The 12,939-nt window shown below is 45.4% G+C and overlaps 1 protein-coding gene across 4 annotated transcripts in view; it reads left to right on the plus strand.

Annotated features, from left to right (window-relative positions):
* Positions 1-6,208: 6,208 nt before the first annotated feature.
* Positions 6,209-12,939, plus strand: part of BNC2 (basonuclin zinc finger protein 2) — a 409,457-nt gene continuing 402,726 nt past the window's right edge. The window contains exon 1 of one of the 4 annotated variants that reach the window (XM_082204620.1): positions 6,209-6,886. In XM_082204620.1, the coding sequence (XP_082060746.1) occupies positions 6,884-6,886 (3 nt within the window). In that variant the 5' untranslated portion in view covers positions 6,209-6,883. Of the gene's footprint in view, positions 6,887-7,155; positions 7,279-12,586; positions 12,610-12,939 lie in introns of those variants that run through there. The other 3 variants (XM_082204618.1, XM_082204619.1, XM_082204622.1) reach the window with 3 other exon arrangements.

A 12,939-nucleotide genomic window follows, 5' to 3' on the forward strand; every position in this document is an offset into this window, starting at 1 on the left:
ATTTTTTATCTATGTTCAGGACAGTTCTATGGGACGGTGACTCCTACAGTTTTCTGATAGTGCAAGCTGCCTTTCTGGTTTTCCTTTATCCGGCACCCATCAAATATTCATATATAACGACTTCCAAAGCGAAAGACTTCTTGAAACGTTTCTGAATTAGTGCTTCCCTTCTTTCCATACCCCAGTACAACTGAACTCTGTGTGCCGATCGAAAGAGTGGATCTTCCTAGAAATAAGATGAAGTGACCTGCTTTCTGGCAGCACAATGAGTAGACAATACATGTGAAAGCAAGTGTGATGTAGAAGTTAATATATTGGACTAGAGCGGGGGGGGGCTAGGGTTCAAATCCTCATTGCACTCACTGGGTGACCTTGAGCCGCTCAGTCTCCCAGCCCTAGCCTACCTCGGAGGGTTATTGTGAATTTAAAACAACAACAACAACAACAACAACATCATAGAGGGAAGAAGAACAGTGTATGATGGCCGAAATATTGGGAAATTTTGGAGCAGGAAGGAGACAAATTGAAATTGCAGAGCTTTGAGAAACTAAAAGACAAAGTGCGAGACTGGCTTCATTATTACCAAATAAGAGAGGCCTATAATTTTAGATTTAAAAAATGGCTTCCGGGTGGAAAAATCAAAGTTGGAGACAGAACTGTTAGATCCTAAAACAAAGACGCTTTCAAGAATGTATAACTTGCTGTTAAAATGGAATACTCAGGATGAGACGGGTCTTTTCCGCTACGGCGAAGTGGGGACCCTGCTAAAAATCACAGGCGGATGAAACCTGTGACCATGGGACAAGGCGGGCACCCTTAGCGCCCCCCCCAACCCGCAAAGGAACCCACAAACGGGCTCCGAAGTGAAGAGGGGGAAGTGGCACGGTGCTGTGAGTCAACTGCTATTTCCGTGGAGCGAAGCCGCACAGCCGTTACCGGAGAGCGCTGCCTTTTTCCTGGGACAATTTGGCTTCTAAAGTAAGTACCCGTGAGTACCTAAACTTTGAACAATCGAACTTTAAATAAGGACTTGCGAGAAGAAAGGAATTGGACTTAAAAATTTATTTTAATTTGGTACTGAAACGGGAAGGTCTAAACAGGAAGTCAGCCTTCCGTTTCTTTGTAGACAGAATAAAGCAAAGACAACGTAAACTAGAGCTCAGAAAATCGCTTCTAAAGGATTGGCTTTCATCATTTAAAACTGTTGAACCCCCCCTTCGGTAGCAGGAGAAGAAGGGGGATCTTTTTTTGGACTGTTTAAACCTGCAGAAGTGAGTTTAAAGTAAAGTAACTTTCCACCTTCCTGATCCTAGAGCGGGGTGTCAGGACTGACGTTTTCAAGCTCATTGACCAGAGACAAACGTTTTTGACAGATAGATAAAGGAAGAGAAACATAGTGATTCCATTGCTTCCTTTCACACTTTAAAGGAACAAATATTGACAAAATATCTCAAAAAGGACATTTTGTTGCAAGAATAAATAGAAGTTCTCCCCCTAGAGGGAGACTGTGAAACTGTAACCAACTCCAGGGAGCTTGCAGCTGTCTCAGATTACAATCGTGGGAAAGGACTTGTGACCTTGTGAGACAATGTATCCAGAGGCTCTGCTGTGTGCTCTCTGTAAAACAAGTGCCCTACTGGAACAGTTAAGTGAGAAGATGGATTTGATGACTAATGCGGCCAGAATCTTTGAACAGGCAGTGGGAAACTATGTGGCGCCCACCCAGGAATTAGATCAGGAGTGTGTCCTGACAGAGCAGATGAGAGAAGAGGATGTTGCTGAATCTTGGGCGCCAGAGATGGAGGGAGCTGCGGCCTTGTAGGAACAAGAGCTTTCGGATTTGACAAATGAACTTGGAAAAAGCCAGATTTGGAAAGATAAAGTTTGGATTGGTTTGGAAATGGGGGGTTGGATAGACCCCCCTATGCAAGGATGTTTGGACTTTCCGAGTTTGGCAATGGGCCGTGAGATGTTTGGAGCTGTGGGGGCTCTCAATTTTGGAGGGATTCTGAAACATCTTCCTAAATACCACATGGAGTTGAGTCTGGAATATGGAAAGGGGGCTGATTTGTTGAAAAGGGTCAAAAACATCATCAAGCTGGAGTTCCCACGAGTGAAAGGAGAATATGAAGAAGAGCTGCGGAAGGGACCTGGAAGAGATTTAAGGGCCTCGGATATAAGGTTGCCAGGTTAATGCGCTAGATCGATGGGATAAAAATGACTGACAAAACCCAGGACCAGGAGGAAGGGACGCTGGATGAAGATTGGATTGTGTTTTTTTCTCTTTTTATTATCAGGATTGTTTTATAAAATTGATGAATGTTAGAAAAATGTTGGAATGAAAGTATTTGGCTCTAGCAAAAATGTTTAAAGAATTAGGCAAGAATATTATGGTTGTGAGAAGTCAGTAAAAATAAGATCTAAGTTTTAAGTTTTTAAGGTTTTCTATAAGATAAGATGAAAATAGATTAAGGTAACGTAATGACAGAATACTACGAAATATGGAAAGGATTTGCTGCATAATTAATAACCAGGATACAAAAAGGGGAGGAGGAGGAGGTCTAAGAAAGAAGGTGATGAGACTTGGGGATTCGAGAATGATGGACTTATTTTTGTTTGTGCGGTGTATTTTTGTTTTTTGAATGTGGGTTGTTGTTTTTTTGTTTTTTCTATTTCTGCTTTGTTTTTTCTTTGTAATTTTAAAAATTTTCAATAAATATATCAAAAAATAAAAATAAAACAATAAATAAATTAAGCCTGGAATTAGTGTCTGAATGGTGCAGGAAGGATTTTTTTGGGGGAAGTGGGAGCATTTTGGCAACGTCATCTGCCGTCACTGACTGAAGAGAGAAGTTGTGCTAAGATGCTGCTGCTGCTATAAGTAGTTTGGCAAGCAGAAGTAAAACAGCACCCGCAAATCCAGCAAAGCCTTTTGCACCTTATGTTTAGTACAGCTGCTCAGAGTGCAGAAGGAGCTGCGTTTATGGTGTCGCCAGCTTTACGGGGACGACAGCTTTACGACTAATTGCTGCAGGGGCATGTTTTCAAAGGCCCAAATGACTCTTTAGCTTGATTCTGCAAAGTGCTCTGCTGGTTTCATGCTTCACTGGGTTCAGGATATCTGAGGCGTCTAAATTCCATTAGAAGTCAGCACCAAACAGGCACTGAAGTGTCATGTTTGCTTTTGAAAATCTGTCCCTTAATCTTCTTCTGGAGTAAAAAGCAAAAAGAGCAATCCTTTTTTTTTACTAAGCAGAGAAATGAGATGTGTTCAGTCCTGTATTTCTTAGATTTAAGTCAGTACTAAACTAACCTCTAGGGACGCGGGTGGCGCTGTGGGTTAAAGCCTCAGCGCCTAGGGCTTGCCGATCGAAAGGTCGGCAGTTCGAATCCCCGCGGCGGGGTGCGCTCCCACTGCTCGGTCCCAGCGCCTGCCAACCTAGCAGTTCGAAAGCACCCCCGGGTGCAAGTAGATAAATAGGTACCGCTTACCAGCGGGAAGGTAAACGGCGTTCCGTGTGCTGCGCTGGCTCGCCAGAACAGCTTTGTCACGCTGGCCACATGACCCGGAAGTGTCTCCGGACAGCGCTGGCCCCCGGCCTATAGATGTGAGATGGGCGCACAAACCCCAGAGTCTGTCAAGACTGGCCCGTTCGGGCAGGGGTACCTTTACCTTTACCTTTAAACTAACCTCTTAGCCGTCTATGAAAATCATAGATAGAACATGATCTTGATAAATTGCTGGGAGACTGCTTTCTTTCTTAAATTTCAGTTTTGAAGGCAATGTTAGGAAACATGAACATAAGAGTGTGGTAATTTTAACATTCTGCCCCTAAAACACCCTAAAACAGAGATCGCAGCCATACAAAGTTTAGCACATGTTTAAATATTTTTTGTATTAAAGTACAACTCTTTCCTCTAAGTAGCTCAGAGCATCTTCCCCTCAAGCCAACCTTCTGAGGCAGGCTCAGAGACTGCAACTTGCCTGAAGCTGCAAGCTTTACCAAAATTTGCAAATCACCACATTCACTCTGTTGTAGTGCAAACATCTCTCTTTTTTTCATATCCTGTTCTGCCTTTCTGTGTGGCTTGGTCATGCTGCGAGCATATCAAAGAGAGAGAAGGCAGACAGTAGCTTTTGGGGTTGAAACAGATGAACAGGACAATGATATATTTTCCAGCAACAGCCTCCTTCTCCAAGCCTGCCCACAAGTGCACCATCCCTAGGATAACAAAGCTATTGGGATGAAGGAGTGAGGCAGAAGCTGGATTGGCGAGAGGGGTGAGATGTGCTGTGACTGCTTCGAATTGGGGCAGGCAGGGAAGAAAGTGAGGGAGAAGCTGCTTGGGTGAGGAGCAAAGTGGGAGGCAAGTTGTGAGGGTTTTGATGCGTTTGAAGCCTCCCAGATCAGAGCAGGACAGGAGCAGGGCTAGGATAATGTGACTAACACAATAGGCAATCTCCAGCTGGCAAATGAGCCAAGCAAAGAATTTTGATGGAGGAGAATCTTAATTGATGGAAGCATACTCCTCGCATGGAGACTAAACACCACAGTTACTTTATTTTTAAAAAAAGTCATTTTGACTCATGTGAATTCCTACTGTAGGAAATAGTGAAGGTGGCCTTTCCTTCTAGTAATGAGTACGGTACTTGGCTTTTTAAAACACACACAAAATAAATGGCAAGTTCTCCATAAGGAGTGGGTGGTATTTTAGTTTCTAAGTGCAAGAACCAGCCAAGTCAATAGCTGCTTAACAGAGCAACCCTATATGTAAGTTTAGTCAAAAGTAATTCAGTGAATTTGAGATTTGCTCTCTGGTCCCTGTCTATAGATAGGGCTTCAGCCTCAAAGTGCTCCATTGTGTCAGGTCAGTTAAGTTTTACTCTGAATAGATCCACTGAAATGAATGACTATAGAGGTCCATTAACTTCAACAGGCTTTCGCTGATACAGATAGGTAGCCGTGTTGGTCTGCCATAGTCAAAATAAAAAAAATCCTTCCAGTAGCACCTTAAAGACCAACTAAGTTAGTTCTTGGTATGAGCTTTCGTGTATCTGAAGAAGTGTGCATGCACACGAAAGCTCATACCAAGAACTAACTTAGTTGGTCTTTAAGGTGCTACTGGAAGGAATTTTTTTATTTAGGCTTTCGCTGAGTAAAACTTCGTTATCACTAACGAGAGTGCACTCAAAACCGAGGGATTTCTGCATAGAACTTGGCCAATAAAAGTGTTGGGTATCCTTTTTTTAATGGAGAGAGAAAGTGAATCATGGCAGATTAACTCAAACGGGAGACCTGGAAAAGAAAGAAAGATGGTTTAGATGCCCCAGAAGTTTGCCAAGCCGTGCCAACACTTCGTGCCCAATAACGTCCGGCGGGGCGAGGAAGAGGACGGGGCGCGCGCACGCTGAAGAAAGGAGCGTGTAACTTTTAAGAAAGTAACTCAAGAATAAAAAATAATGAAATAATGATAAGGAATAGCAAGAATGCGCAACTTCGGGAGGCCCTGGTCTGTGGCGCCTTTGTACGTGTTGGGACTGAGGCGGCGAACGAGCGAGCGAGCGCCTTTTCGCGGTGTCTCCGACGCGGGCGGGCTGCTCTCCGGGTCTCCCGAGCCGCCGCCTCCGCCGCCTCACAGTGGCGACTCTTCGCCTCGTTAGCCCAGCAAAGCGACCAGCCCCGCGCAAAAACTGACAACCCCCACGGGCTCGGCGCTGCCCAGAGTGACCCGCGCCACTTAGGCAGGGCGGTAGGCAGTTAGAAACAAATCCCCGAGGGCTGCGCTGGGGCGGCCAAAGCACAGCAGCCCGTGAGGTAAAGGAAGAAGCTGCGAAGTGGGGCCACAAGTGGGCAAGGCGGGCGTTGCGCGCGACGGGAGAGGGAGGAAAAAAAACCTCTCCTCAGGAGCGGCCCAAGTTTGCTCTCTTCTTTGGGGAGCAGCTCCCGCTTCTCCCGGCGGCGGCGGCGGGCTCCTCCATTTCCCCCTCCTCCTCCCCTCTCGCTCCGTCTTTCTCTCCAGCGGCGCCTGGACGCCTTGAGCTGATAAGGAAGACGAGAAGCGGAGGCAGGAGCAGCGGCTGTGGCGGCGGCGGGAGAGCGTGTGCCTGCTGCGCCGCTCGCTCGTGAGGAGGAACCGGCCCGGAAGGGGCGTCAAGAGCGCGCAAAGAGAGAGAAAGCGCCTCAGACAGACACACACACACGGCGAGGAGGGCGAGGGGAGTCCCGGGCGGGCTCGCTCCTCAGAATAAAAGTTTTCCCGGGTCTCGCTTTGGGCGGCTCGCTTTCCCCTCACTTTTCCTTGACAGCTGGGCGCAGGCGGCCTCTCCTTGGGTCTCCTGGCTTTGCCCAAGGAAAGGGGGGGGGAGAGAGAAAAGTGTCCCGTTTCCCCTCCCCACCTCCTCTCTGCCTTCCCCAGGACCAATAACAAGCTGCTCTGAGGTACAGTAGCGGCGGGAGGGGACGGCGAAGGAGGAGGAGGAGGGAAGAGGAGGGAAGCGCCTCCGCCGCCGTGTTTTCAGATTGGGGACAGCCTCCCCCCTCCTTCTCCCCAACCTGTGGCAGCACCAGACTCCCATTCCTCGCCTCTTGACCCCTCAGCAAACCTTTTATACCCCCCTTTCTCTCTCTCTCCCCCACCGAAAATTTCTTTTTTTGAGGGGGGGGGCTGAGAGACTTTTCCTCACGCGCGCGTGTCTGGAAATCACCTGGAGGGCTGCGGAGATTTCTTGTTGGTGTTGCTGAGAGAAGGGGGGGAGGAATTTGTGTGAGGAAGGTGAGGGGGGAGAAGGAAGGAAGGAAGGAAGGAAAGGCCGGTGCCGCCGCCGCCGCCGCCGCGAGGACTTCCAGAGCCGGGGGGTGTCCCTGACAAGCAGCATGCCGAAATGGTAAGAAGTTTTTCCAACATTTTCCTTTAAAAAAAAAAAAAGTTGTGTGTGGGGTGTTTTTTTTTTTTTTTTTTTTTGGGTGGCGGGTGCGTGTGTGTGCGCGCGCGCCTTTTGAAGCGTGCCGTAATGCAAACAGCCCCGCCTGTGAGGAAGCGTGTTTCCTCAAAAACCTTCGAAACAAACAAGCGGGGACCGGGGGAGGGAGGGAGTGGGGGGGGGGAGGGCGAAGGCGGCGAAGCGCAGAGCAGGGTCCGGATTGGAAAGTTGGCCTGAAGTTGGGTCGTTTCTCTTTCTCTCTCTCTCTTCCCCCCTCCCCACCATCTTCCCTTCAGGGAGGGAGGGAGAGAGAGAATGGGATGGGAGCTCTTTCCCTTCTGCTCCTGGCATCCAAGGTGAGGGGAAAGAGCGGGAGGGGCTAAGGAATGAGACCCCCCCCTCCTCTCCTCTCCTCGCTGGAGGTGTGTGTGGGGTACGCGGCGCTGGCGAAGAGCAGCCTGCAAGGGAGGGCTGTGTGCGCCAGTCGAGAGATCGGGGGTCGCCGATCGGCGGGAGGGGGGTGTGTGTGCCAAGGGAGGTGGGCTGCGAGCTCTGTGCGAGTGGGAGTGTGTGTGTGTGTGTGTGTGTGTGTGTGTGTGTGTGTATTCGACGATCTCCAGCGCCTCGGGCTCCCAGGCCAGAAGTGCAAAGCCGCCGGTCCCGCGCGCGACTTTTCGGTCATGTGCTTGGCAGTTTTCACCTCTGCAGGCGGCGCGGTTCGTTAGCAGAACTTGTCCCGGGCAGGAAGGCTCGTGCTGCGGGCGGGCGGGCGAGGAGAAGAAGGCAGAGCGCAGGCAGGCAGGCGCTTCGTGGAGGGCCCTTATTATTAGCCTTCTAGGAAAGGGGTCTGCGAAGAGATTGCCAGCCGCTGCACATCGGAAGCGAGCCCCATAGAAAGCAGGAAACGAAAGTGATTCAAGAAGGCAGAGGTAGAGCAAGGAAGACGTCAGGTGCTCTTAGGAATTGGCAAAACGCTTATTATTATTATTATTATCATTAAACTCTTCACCTTCCCCCCCCCCTGAAGGTGTTACGCAAATTAAAATAAGCCCAGGAGACCTACCTTTCTGAAGCCTTTTTTCCCCTGGGCTGTTTTTGATGTGGACATTTTATTAAAGAACTGGCAGGTTTTGAAGAGGTAGAGAGGGACACTATCTGTTTGCATTCATTTCTGCTAGCACTTTCGAAAGACCCAACCGGCTCAGCGAACGAAGAAATTCGGTGGTCTTTTAGTCTAGGGATGAGTGGGGATGGATTCTTCCCGGACTTGCTGCCTTGCATTTTAAGTGTACTTTAACCCCTGCGCGTTGCTGTCATAAGCCCCACTTGGGGAATGGGATGCTCTTGCGTTCTGCGTCTGTAATTAGAATGCGTTTAGGGAAAATACTATTTCCTCGCCGCCACCCCTTCCCCGTAGAGTGGCATGTCTTGTTCCAGCGATCAAAGCCCCTCTTGGAGTGTAGGAGATGTGACTGTCAAATGAAGGCAACCCTAAAGAGGGGAGGTGGGTGGGTAAAAGTGGCGCATCATGCGCTCAGGACTGTGGTAACCGCAGCACTGACAGAAATTAAAGTGGTTTTGAAAGCAGACTGCAGTTTATGGTGCTTCTCATTTACCCTAGAGTCAAGCTGTTGTAAAATTGATGCACAAAGGACATCACGTAATAATCTAAGTAGATCCAGCATTAAAGTGTATTTTGCATGGGGGGGGGGAGAGAGAGAGATTGTGCCACTCAGTAGAAATGACTTGAAGTTCAAAAGTCCCAGCGAAACATTACAGACCTCTTCTCAAATCCTTCACACGTTTCCTGACATGGCAAATGAAATCTTATAATACAAAACTGAACATTTATTTTATTTTTATCACCCTTTTGTAATTTTTTTTTAATATACCATGTGTATCATTGCTTATCTTCCATGGGCAGTAATTACTTTTTTTTCAACAGTAATTAATGAGACTTTTTTTACCATTTAGAAATGGGGATGGGGAGCGGTTGCATTTTAATAAGTTCATTCATCCAGTAATATTTAATAAGTTTGCCTGATCAGCATATCTTCTGAAGAATATCAAGTCATTGCAAGAAAGCACAGAACATCTCTTGTCCTTAAAAATTTCAAGAAGCTTCAGCCTGAAATGTAAATAAGGGGATATGCACACTTACAGTGTCAGAAGTCCTAACTTCTGACTTGTGTGTGTTTGCATAAAAGCTTTTCCAGTTTTATAAAGTTTTTTTAAAAAAATTCTAGGGGTAATAAAATACTTTTCAGGTTGTACATTAAGGAGATTTCATTCCACCTGGCCTAGAGGCTGCCTACATACGGTGACTGGGTGTTAAGTATTATTAATTCCCAATGAGCTAAATATAATCCATGTTCTTGCACTGGTCCATATACCCAACACTAGTTTTGATGTAGCAAAGATCTATCTAGAAATGTTTTGGAAAATAGTTAACTTTAAAAATATTTATATTGCAAGAAATGTAGCAGGCACACATGTTTATTTCCACTGCTCCGAATGTTTTCCATTCTTACAAGTGTACAGAGATCAGGATCTCTCTCTGTGTGTGTCTCTTTGACATACTGGGTTATGCATTTACATGAAACAAAGCAGTAAAAAGAATGGAGCTGAGGAGCAGACTTGACTCCTGCAATGTTATGGTGTGTAAATGTGATCTGTTTGAATTTCCAAGCAAGCTTCTTCCCACCCCCCTTCCCCCCCTTTCCCTTTTTTCGTTCAGTGCTTTTACATAACATTTTGTCCTAATCTTGCTTTGCTGTCAAGGATGTTTCATGGGTTGCGCAATTGCTGCAGTCCAAGAATGCCAATTTGCATTCCAGGAGTGTCATTTGATTACTTTTATCTGCAAAGCTCCAAGAGTGGCCTGGACCTCTTGTTTCATCTCGCCATGTCACTGAGTCAACGCTGTGTCGTCTTTCCCCACCACCACTGCCCAGAAAACTGCCTGATTTTGAGAAGGGAGGTGGGGGGGGAGGAGAGAGAAAAGCACTTTTCATGTTTCAGCTGTGGTCCCCCAGCTAAACTTGTCAGCGGCAGGATATGATTCACTTGGGGCCCAGAAGAGTGGCGCAGAGACAGGGGTTAGCGTCAGGCGTTTCAATAAGCTCAGGGACAGGTAGTGTGTGGCATCCCAAGAGGTTTCAAGTTAATGAAGAACAGGACTGCATAGTTCTCTACACTCTGACCTGGTGCTGTCCCCACAGTTTTCTCATTTGATCTTTCATAGCAAATTGATCTTTTTGTGTGTGTGTGAATTTCTTTCCTTCTTTTTACTTGGCTTCCACGTTAGTCCTTGCAAGCCAGGAATTAGCTGAGCAACTTAAGCTGGCGAATACAGCTGTTCAGGAACGACGAAACTGGACACTCAACCCTCTTCCAAAGGCAGGGTATTCTCCTGTTGTTTCAATTTATTGAATTAAATTATTAAATCAGTCATCGACGTGGTGCAGTTATGAAGTTTGTTTGTGTCTTGGCATTTTTTTAAAAAAAATTATTCTGGGTGGTATGTTACTCACTGTATTAAATTAAATATATATCCATTAACACACATACACAAGCATATCAGCAATGTACAGTAAAGGTTTCCTTCGGTATTTCACAGCTGAACTTGCTTGTTAGAAATGATTTGCTGATCTATAATGAGCCTTTTATAGTTCTGGTAAGACATGCTAAATATCAATTGCGCATGCCAGATACATTATTTATAGCCTGCTAAATAATTGTAATTCCATTGTATCCAGTACTCAGATACATATGGGATTAAACAAGGGGGAAAAGTCATTACACATACTCTGTGTAAATATTATTTTAGTGAAAACAGAGTGAGAAAATTACTATTGGCATTTCCAGTCTTCTGTTAAAAGAAAAAAAGGGGGGGGGACACTTTGAGCCATCAAATGATTCCTAATATGTGAGTTATTCATATGTTCTCTGTTTTTCTTACATGTACATCCTGGTCCTCAACACATTTATTTGCAAGCGTATGTTCTGCTTTTTATATCAGTTGAACTTATTTCCAAGTTAAGTTAGCGTTAGCATAGCAGCCTTAATTCTTGAAAAGTAGACAATCATTTCCTACAAAATGTACAAGAATTGCACCATCTAAGGTTTCAAGGTACAAGGTTTCTAAGTCAAGTGTGAATTGAAAATGTTTAGGTGAGAGTTCTTTTTTTAATGGACAATAAGTAATATTTACCTTTTATGTGCTATACCAGATGTTCCCATTTATCCCCCACATCTCTTTAAGCTTTGGCACTGAAAAAGTTGCTGAGTTAAAATCAAGAACACTTAGCTTCTATCTAGGGGAAGCAGTGCCTCATTTCTTTCTCCCCCTCTGCGCATGTTTATAAAATAATATCTGAAATATCTGTAGAAGATTATTGGTTAAAGTCCTTTGTGGAGAACTAGAAGAAGCAGAATCCTGATTTAGTTGTCAGTGCCTTGAGTCTAAGTACTGTATTTCTCCAGATGAATCAAATGTTCCCAACAGCTCCTGTTTTCTGGATGACTGTATGGTGTGTGTGTGCACACATATAATGTCTCTGTATATGCAAAATATTGATTTCAGTGACAGCATGTGGTTTTTATTTTCAGAGGAGTTCCTCCCCTTAACTTCCCCAGTCAAGTCCTTTTCATTCATATAGTACATACCCAGGCACCTTTGAAACTTATTATGTACGGGAGAAGTTTGATATCTTAAAAATAGGCTTACAACGCAGTGCTTTACCTGTCTCCTCAAAAGTAGCTCCCATTACCTTTAATAGGGCTTACTGCAAGGCAGTGTTCCAGTCTCCCATTGTTCTAGGTGCATTTTTGTGACAGGGAATTTCATTAGCTTGAGCAGTTTCCAAGCTCTGGGCGCAGTCCTGTGCCTAAGATTTCAGATTAAAACTGCAGAGTAGAAGGAAAGGAGGACCTTTTTCTGCCTCCCCACTTCCAGCTACTCTCTGAAGGCTGGAGAAGAGACCCTCTTAAGAACATTAGGGTGGTGGGCAGGGGAAGGACTAGACCATGTGAAAAATGAACATAATATTTTAGCTGCAGTTCATTCATTTTCAGCACTGTATTATTGTTATAAGAAAGCACGCCTAGACATTCCATTGATGCACCCATAACCTAGGTTTAAGCTACCATTTAGCTCCTAGCTTTCATATCTCAGTTTCTAAAACTGCTCCCAGGTTAGTGTGTATAAGAGTGAAGCTTGAAATAATTAATTACCGTTCTTGAAATCAAAAGTATTACTGAAATCAAAGTAATGTCCTTTTCTTAAGAAATTTCTGTGGTAATACCATTGTTATGTAAGACATCTAGAGTAGGTATAGATGAGGAAGTAACAGGCACCCTTTGGTATTATTGTTACTTAGTCCATTTTAGAGAAATATGCTGCAATCCAACATAAGCTGGTCATGACAAGGGCTGTGAACACATTGATGTTTACTCCAGCTCCAATGTGCTTCCACTGCTGGTGTTTGAAGCCAAATACATATGATGTTCCAGATTCACATGATGTTGGCCACAGTTCATATGAATCCTGTAGGTTATCGAGAAATGCTGCTGTTTGATGTGTTTCCCCTTTGATGCTTTAGCTGAGATTCTTGTGATTGCAGGGGGTTGGGCTAGATGGCCCTTGGAGTCCCCTCTATGAAAACAGCTTCCATCTGATTTGACACGTGAGTTCAGTGATTTGTGTGCACATCTGAGACAGTCATTGCACCTGAACAGATGACAGCTTCATGGAATAGGAGGATTTTTTGGGGGGGGTGCAGGCATGAGGAGACAATTAAGTAATGTTGCATTGGGTGAAAACATCTCTCCCCGCCCCCTCTTGTGCATGTAGCAATGTAGAAATGCAACTTGGAATGCAGCTGGGATAAAGGACCTCACTGATTTTTCACCACTAATGTGTACATATCTTAAGTCCCATTGAAAGCCATGGAGTGGGACTAGTCAAGTCCCATTGATTGACATGGGACTGGCAGCCTAAGCCAACTAAGTCTGGA

Source organism: Podarcis vaucheri (assembly GCF_965113315.1).
Source record: "Podarcis vaucheri genome assembly, chromosome: 17".
NCBI classification, from domain to species: Eukaryota; Metazoa; Chordata; class Lepidosauria; order Squamata; family Lacertidae; genus Podarcis; species Podarcis vaucheri.